Here is an 8,781-nt window from a genome sequence, read left to right as displayed (position 1 = left end):
CGGAAAGGAAAGTAGTGTAACAAAAGAGGGCAGGGAAAAGTGATGAGATCTTGGCAATTATCGCCCATTGTCATGGGCCCGTGTCCAAGTGAAAAGGACTTCACGGCATGAAACAATAAAGCGCAGCTCTCTTGAATTCGGTCCCGGACCCTAATAGGAATCTGGACGGAATTATTGGACGTAAAGACGCTTAATTTACGCGTGATACTCTAAAAAGCCATGAGCCTTAGCTGGAAAGTACAGAGTCATCGGCACACACACAACTCACGCAGCCACAAATTCTCCCCCCAGTGTTTTTCCCTGGTGTACAATTCCAGAGGAAATAAAACACTAGGAGGATCATGCTGCCACAGCATTTTGTAGTCTTTATAGATTTGTTTCAGGAACTTTTAGGGGATCAGTTCAAAGGAGGGAGGCTGCCCCAAGTGGCTATTTCATTTTTATATGGATTTCGTAGTTTAATTAAGAACTGGAAGTTTGGAAGGCGATTCTCCGTCTACCCGATCCAGTTTTGCAGCTTTAAGCGTCGTGTGAAGTAGGACCCCTCGCTATGCACAGCGTGCTAGGGTTATTAGGTAAGCACTGCGCACAGGAATGAGAGAGTGGAAAATACATACACTTGGAATAACGATTTTGCCACTCCGTGGTTTGAAATTATTAAATAGGCTGCCGACGACTTGCTCCATATAATCCCCACAAATATGGCCTCGACGTCCGAAGGATTCACTATTGCTAGCAACAACAAAAAAAGTTAAAAATAATAATCAAAAATAAAAGAAAGCAAAGCTGCCCACCCACGCACATTCCTCCAGAGCGGATTGTGGATTGTTAATCGATCCAGTGCACAAAACCCTTACTCCTCAAGTCCTTTCTAAAACAAAGTGTACGCTCTGGATAAACGGCACTTTAATTGTGTACTGTGTAAAGTCAAATTGTACTCGTCCAATCAAATACTTCAGAATTTATCTTTTTAGCCTATAATTATAGCGAGTATTCTGACTTCACTGCATCCTAAATGTAATTTAACTAGACATAAAATATTCAACCTCTTTCTCAGAAGGAAAAGAGACCTAGTACTGTTCTGAATATATTTGATCAAATATATGTCAATACCTCTAACATCAATGGTCCGCAGATTCACCCAAAATGTATTGATCTAAACTGTCTTCCGCTAGGGAAATGAAACAATAAGTACTGCCAGTGTAGGAGAGGAGAGGAGATACTTTCTAAACGAAAAATATCTGGGCGTATTTAGAATTCTACGCAAAACGTAGAAAGGACACAATGGACATAACTATGTGTTAAACTAAAGTTTATAAATTAAAAAAGTACAGCGGATAGCTTACAAACATTCACAATTCATTTAAAGTAAATAATCTAGTTGAGTGCACAGTGCCATTAAAAGAGGAAAAAGTCACGAATTACCTTGTAAGAAAGAGACTGTTATATAACTGAAGTAGATCACAAACCCACATGATAGGTTTGCTGACGAATTTAAAGAAGGAAAAAGAAAAGGCACTGAATGGTACTAATTTTCCCCATTACGTCCATTTTTAAAAAGCCTGACTAGAAATATTCACATTGAATATAAAAATAACAATAACTTTAGTACAACTGGAAAGTGCTAAAAACTCGATACTTCTCCGCCCCCAGCCCCCACCAAGGAAAGCTCCGAGGGAGAAAAGAGGTCTGGGCTTTTTGATGCAGGGCTCACCCTTTTGTGACACATCTATCCTTTGCCATGGACCATGAAGAACAGGAGTAACATGGGCAACAAAGAGCACGGAGGATTTGAAAGAGGTTCCTTACATTCAGCACCATAAAAGGCACACACGGTTTGCAATAATTTGGAAGACCAAGGACTACAAACAACAGAGAAAAATAATCTTCCTTTCAGTCCCCATGGGGGAGTCCTTGATCTCCTGTTCTGATCTGGGTTTCTTTTTCCTTTCTCTCACACCAGATTCGGGTCTCTATCAATCCGGAGCAAGAAAATCAGAACAAAAAAACAAACAAGCAAGTCTACACGGAATAGAGTGACAACATGGATACCATGAACTAGTGGTGCCGAATTACAAAAGTCCGCGGCGGGGGGGGGGGGGGATTTGCAAAAGTTACAACTTGGACAGGAGAGGGAGGGGAAATTACCCAATTAACAATAATAAAAATAATCAAATAAAATAATAATAATAAATACTGTCCGGTGCATACAGTCCTGCAGCTGGAGCTCGGGGCTGCTCTGGGTCTGAGAGGGCTGGGGCTGGTCAGTCTCATTGAGTCCCCGCGGCTGCGGTGCAGGCGGACAGGGCCCACCCGGGCAGGCAGTAGTAGGGGTAGTAGTAGGAAGGCTGCAGGGAAAGCAGCGAGGGCGGCCTCAGCATCTCCCCCGGGTGATACTGTCTCTGATCGTCCCGCACCAGCACTTTCACCGCCACTTTCTTGGCGGCCGGGGCCGAGGCCAGTAGGTCCGCGGCCATCTGGCGCCGCTTGGTCTTGTAGCGGCGGTTCTGGAACCAGATCTTCACCTGGGTCTCGGTGAGCTTGAGCGAGGCGGCCAGGTCGGCTCGCTCCGGGCCCGAGAGGTAGCGCTGGTGGTTGAAGCGCCGCTCCAGCTCGAAGACCTGCGCGTGGGAAAAGGCCGCCCGCGAGCGCTTCTTCCGCGGCTTGGGGGCCGCCTGCTCCTCCTCCCCGGCCAGCAGCTTCTCGCACTTGCTGCCGCCGTCCTCCTCCTCCGGCGGGCTGCGATCTGCGGGGGAGAGCAACGGCCGCGAGATCAGAGACAGGCCAGGCTGCGCCGGAGCAGGGCACGGACCCAAACCCAGGCACAGTGGGGCGAGGGGAGATCGTCATCCCCCCGCAGTGCGGCCTCCTAGGCACCGCTCCGAGGGCAGGCCTAGGCCCCCAGCGGCCAGGTTCACGGGGAAGGTCACACAAACCCAGCCAGGCACAGCTCAGGGGTAGGCCGCATCGCACCCCCAAACCCGGCCAGGCACAGCTCAGGGGCAGGGCCGCACCGCACCCCCAAACCCAGCCAGGCACAGCTCAGGGGCAGGGCCGCACCGCACCCCCAAACCCAGCCAGGCACAGCTCAGGGGCAGGGCCGCACCGCACCCCCCAAACCCGGCCAGGCACAGCTCAGGGGCAGGGCCGTACCGCACCCCCAAACCCAGCCAGGCACAGCTCAGGGGCAGGGCCGCACCGCACCCCCCAAACCCGGCCAGGCACAGCTCAGGGGCAGGGCCGCACCGCACCCCCAAAACCCAGCCAGGCACAGCTCAGGGGCAGGGCCGCACCGCACCCCAAACCCGGCCAGGCACAGCTCAGGGGCAGGGCCGCACCGCACCCCAAACCCCGCCAGGCACAGCTCAGGGACAGGGCCGCACCGCACCCCCAAACCCGGCCAGGCACAGCTCAGGGGCAGGGCCGCACTGCACCCCCAAACCCAGCCAGGCACAGCTCAGGGGCAGGGCCGCACCGCACCCCCAAACCCGGCCAGGCACAGCTCAGGGGCAGGGCCGCACCGCACCCCCAAACCCGGCCAGGCACAGCTCAGGGGCAGGGCCGCACCGCACCCCCAAACCCGGCCAGGCACAGCTCAGGGGCAGGGCCGCACCGCACCCCCTCCTTATGCAGGCACAGTTCAAGACTTTTGATTCCTTGCTTTACAGGTCTCATTTCATCCCCGCAGGGGGGATGGCAGGAGATACAGACAAGAACAGGACCACCCTGCGTTCCCCAGGCCAGGGGTGTCTTGGGGGAGGACCAAAACTCGCTCCAGCCGGGCACAGCTCAGGGGAGCGGTTACACTGCACCCCCCAGCCGGGGAACATGTTAGAAATATGTCCCTGTCCCACGGGGGTCACGGGCTGGCCCAGCTCCTCCCACCATCACTGAGGCAGAGCTCCGGGGGCTCCTAGGACATTTCGCACACTCGGCTTTGCACATGTCTCATTCATAAGGAAGGAGCGCTTGCAGGGAAGCTAGTGATCGGTAATGAGGGATTATTAGTGGGATGGCTTTTATCTTTTGGGAGCACATCGGAGAGCGCAGCAAACGCTCTGAATCGCCGGGCAAGAGACGTGACTGCTTGTGCTGAGCTTGCTTTCCCCTGTGGTTTTGCATTTCTCTGCTTTCATTGCACTATTCTGCCTGTGTCATCTGGACTTGTCTGGCACCCAGGGGCGAGGGGATGGCTCCCTTCTTTGCCATCATTATTCTTTGTTGTCAATTGCCTGGCCTATCCCTTTAAACATAAATAAATCCCCGGTGGAAAAGGCGCCTCTGACCCAAGGCCTGTGGGAGTAAAAAGACAGCTAGAAAATATTTCACTTCTCACAAGCCGCAGGGAGGCCGCCAAGCCGCCGGCAGGGAGTGTGACCCCAAATGCAAGGCCCGGGGCGTTCTATTTCCTTTAGCACAAAGTAAAATTGTGAGCCCCACATCGTTGCTGTTAGCCCCGACATAAGGACCCAAGGCTTAGGCAGGGGAATATACCTCACCAAGAGCCCGCGGAATGTGTTCACTGCTCTTCTTCCCCCCACACTAGTTCTTTTCTTAGCAAAGTTATGGTCTTGGTAAACTTCTCACCATGCCCAGTCGAGTGAATCTTTGTAGCAACTTGTTGTCTGAAGAGCACTTCCAGAATACAAAGCTGGTGGCCGGTGGATGGTTATTGTGACTGATCTATTTAGCTGTCCCATTCGCACACAGGGTCTGTACCTCTCTACCACGGGCTTTCTCTGAGTCCTTCTGCACCCCCCCCCCATCTCTATTCTGATTCTCCTTCCTTGTGAGATGCCCCAGCTACAACCACTAGCCAGCGCTCGCCCCGGGAGAGCTCCGGAGAGACCGATTTTCCTTCGCCCTTGGGGACGGGAGGCATAAGGCACAAGAGAGCCCGGCAGCAATCACACACCATGCCGCACCAGGGCAGGGCACGCTGGGCGCGGCCACAATCAGGAGCTGGGGACTGGAGGGCGCAGAGAGCTCTGGATCAGGCATCAGGGTCCTGGGCATCGCCAGTGTCCGGGGCACCTGGGCACACAGGGAAACCAGTGTCCAAGGTCTCAGAGGGCTGATCGCAAACCCCAGGGGACCGGGAGTTCCCGCTCTCTAAGGCACGTGAAGCTCAGCTGCCGGCACTGGGGGGCCACCAGGGCTCCCCCCGCAGGGCCCTCCTCGGCCCATGCCCTCTGCACCGACTCTCCCCACACGAGCGTACCTGAAATGTTGGCCGACATCTCGCTGTCACTGAGGCCCGGGGCCTCGTCCTCCTGATCCCGGGGCTGAGCCTCCCGCGCAGGCCGCCCCCGACCTGGGGCCTCTCTGGAGCGAGCGCTGCTGCCGGGCGGCCCCTGCTGCACCCCGGTGCCCTCCTCCTCCGAGCGCCTCTCGGCCTCGTGGTCATCGCTGAGCGCCGAATCCGAATCCCAGCCCGCCGGGGCTCCCATCGTCCTCCCCGCCGCCGCCGCCGGCGCAGCCCGGGCGCAGGCCGGGGACCGCAGCAAAGCCTCGCCCGCCTCCGCCTTCTCGCCGAACAGCCTCCAGCAGCAAGCGGGCGCGGTGGGGGTGGCCGGCGGCGGCCGCCCCGCCGAGTGCTGGGCGCGCTCCTCCTTCTTGTTGAGGATGGCCTGGATGGAGAAAGGCGTCAAGGCGTTACCGCTGCGGACAGCCATCGGCCCCGGGGCCGCCGCGGGGGGAGCGGGCACAGAGACACCCAAGCGAGAGCGGCCGCCGAAGCGCCCCGCTGCACCAGCGCCTGCCCTGGCACCGGCGCCAGATCCAGTCTCCGCCCAGATCCCGCTCCTTCAGCTGGGAGACTTCATCGCCGCCCCCGGCTGCAGCCCCTGCTCCCCGGCTCGGAGAGAGCGAGCGGCGGTGGGGAGCTGGGGAGGCTTTAATACGCCGTTCCCATGCAGCCCTCCCATAAGAGCCTGGGGGCTGCCTGGCCTGGGGGCTGCTTCTGAGCCTCCCTCGCTCCCTCTCCCCTGCAGCAGCGGGGGCCCTCGCGGCGCCGGACTTTTCCCTGCCTCTAGCTGTTCCTTTGCTCTTCCCTTCTCCTTTTTCTCCCAGCCCCGCTGTCATACCTCACCTATGAGTGACAGCCCCGACCCCGAGCCTTCCCATTGGGCAGCGCTCCGCGCAGGGGTGGGAGTTGATTGGCGCGCCACAGCTGGAAGCTGTTGATCTTCGGACAGGACTGGGCGAGGAGAAGGGAGTCGGACGTGGGTTTAGTTAACCCCTTCCTCTCTGGGGTGGGGGCTGCATGCCCATGTCACGGGCGCACTTCAAGCCTGGAGCGATCCATCCGCTACGAATAGACCTTCTGTACCCTAACCCAAGGGGTTTACAGAAATGTATTAGCCCTTCAACTTTTCATTCTAAACGCGTGCTGGTTCAAAGGCATTGCCACGGGTTTCCATTTATAATGTACACGGTCCTCTCACTTTCTATATTATGGTTTAACCCACCCCAAACAAATGCTTCCGTTCCTTGTGAAAAACCATGTACTTAATCCGAATCATTAGCTCTCAGAGTTTCGGGGGTGCTTTCCCCTCCTCCTCGGTGTTGGTTAAATTGGGAAATCGATGTAGTGACCCACTTGTAAAATATGGTTTAATTAAAGTTGAAACAGTCAATGGAAACGTAAACAGTGTTCCAAATTAGGAAACCTTTTGAAATACGGCTCTCTAGGAAGAGTCTTTAAAATTATTTATTTCATAGTCTGTTAGGGACTGTAAAACTGCGCCTGAATTAAAGCTGAGTATGCTATTTAGCTTTATATTGTGGAGAAAAACGTTCAGACTTTGGGCTGCTTGCTTTATAGGGACCATTCAAAATTTCTTCAACAATTTAATAAAACGGGTGTTATTTTTTCTATTATTTTAGTTATTTACAATGTGATGCTTTTATATCAATGATTATTAATCTAATGGGACCTTTAAAGTAATTTTTTGTTACTGCGATTAAAAACGTTCTTACTTCTAAATCGCTATTTGACGGAAAGAAAATAAATCGAAACAACAGGAACATTTTGGAAACTATGGACTCAACACGTATCTTATAAATGTTACTTATTTAAACATATACAACAAATGTGTCTCAAGTATCATGTTTTATTTTCCCCATTTAAAACATTGTCGCTCTAATAAAATATCGAAAAATCCCGACTGGCGTATTAATAAGGTAAATGGAAACTATAATCTCAGTGCTCCAGTTTTGAGTTTTGGGCTTGGTGATGAGGGCCAATACAATGAAAAATATAATCTCAAGATTTTTCGTTACGGAACTGGCGGTTTTTATCGTGTAATAAATACACACGATTTTACTGCCTGAACCTCGCCTCTTTTATAAACCTATCTAAACCTCCAGCGTTTTTTATTTTGTTGCCCGCAGCAGCGTCGTTTTACACTCGACCAAGAAACCGATTGATTATGAACGATTCTCGTTCAAAATATTTCCCAAAACTTCAGTATTTCCGCCAAAAAAATACCCGCTTTGCCCTGCGCAGTAAAGAAACTAAGAAGCGTCTTTGATATGACGAATGAGGGTCTGATTAAAGCTTGGGAACAAATAAAGCCACTTGAAATATTATTTGGGCTCCCTCTTCTCGTGTTCCCATGAGCTCCTGGGTAGTTATCAGTTCTGGCACGTAGTGTCTAGGTGTATTGGTTCGCGCCATAGACGTGCGAAGGAAACGGGGGGTGGGGGAGATGGAGAGGGTAACAGACATATAGGAAGTATATGAGGGAGTATGTGTGAAATATGCAGCCCACGACACCTTTAAGTGACTATCAGTAAACATGCACGGACCGTCTGGGTGCTGTGCCGTGTGTTTATAAGGGCCACGCCGGGAGCTTGTGGGGTACAGGACCGATTAACAGCGGCTGGGAGTGTGGGGTACGCGCGTGGCTGTAGGAGTTTTGAGGCACAGCCTGAGTCACAGATGCAGGCACTTGGCGTAGGTGACCGGGGCTGGGGTGTGTGTGTGTGTGTGACAGAAACACGCAAGGCGCTTTCGAGGCGCAGAGCGGCGCGCTGGGGGCAGGGGCCCCGCGTGTCCAGGCGCGGGGGGGGAGCAGGGCCGGCGCCCTCGGGGAGCCCGCGTGCGGACTGGGAGCGGAGCGAGGCAGGACTGCGGCGCTCCCGGGCCAGGCTCCGGGCGTCGCTAGAGCCGCCGCTCGGATTTACACAGACGCTGCTGGACGCCTCGCCAGGGCTGGGCTGCTTCTTTGCTAGGCTGCCCCCGCGGAGCCCCGGCTGCGCTGGCGGTGCCCTCTCCCAGCCCCCGGGCAGCGAGCGCCGGAGAACAGGGGGAAGGAAGCCGGAGTGTACGGGGAGCCTGAGGCCGGGCCAGGCCGGTTGCTCCAGGCGCGGCGGCTGCTCGCAGCTGCCTGGGACCGACTGGGTGGTCCGCGCTCCTCGCTGGGCTGAGCAGCAGGCGCAGCTCCGCAGCCATCGGGCAGCAGGACGCCCAGCGCCGCGGAGCCGCTCCGTTTGTTTGCTCTGCCATCCACAGACTGATAATTTATGACCTGTACGCGCAATTGCCACCGAGGCTCAACCTCCACCCTGCCGGCTTCAGCGCTGCCCGAACTCAGCTCCGAGCATTCAGAGGGTGAGAGTCTGTATCGGGGTGTCCCCCAGGCAGCCCTGCGTACCCCTGCCCCGCACCAGACATCCCACTGGAGCAAAGTTAGGGAGACGCACAGTCAATCCGGCTGGCGAGGGAAGGAGAGAGAGGATCGCTTGTCTGCAACACACATTCACTGCTGCGGATTG

General features: G+C 54.7%; 1 protein-coding gene across 1 annotated transcript; it reads right to left on the bottom strand.

The window, feature by feature from the left end:
• Positions 1 to 1,951: 1,951 nt before the first annotated feature.
• On the bottom strand, positions 1,952 to 6,048 carry NKX3-2 (NK3 homeobox 2). The gene is made up of 2 exons (XM_039541490.1): positions 5,222 to 6,048; positions 1,952 to 2,746 (listed from the first exon to the last, which is right to left on the bottom strand). The coding sequence occupies exons 1-2, from the start codon at positions 5,673 to 5,675 to the stop codon at positions 2,271 to 2,273; spliced, it is 930 nt and encodes a 309-aa protein (XP_039397424.1). The 5' UTR covers positions 5,676 to 6,048; the 3' UTR covers positions 1,952 to 2,270.
• Positions 6,049 to 8,781: the final 2,733 nt, after the last annotated feature.

The sequence above is a fragment of the Mauremys reevesii genome, linkage group 5 (assembly GCF_016161935.1).
Source record: "Mauremys reevesii isolate NIE-2019 linkage group 5, ASM1616193v1, whole genome shotgun sequence".
Lineage (NCBI taxonomy): Eukaryota > Metazoa > Chordata > Testudines > Geoemydidae > Mauremys > Mauremys reevesii.
This window is presented reverse-complemented; position numbering and strand designations above follow the sequence as displayed.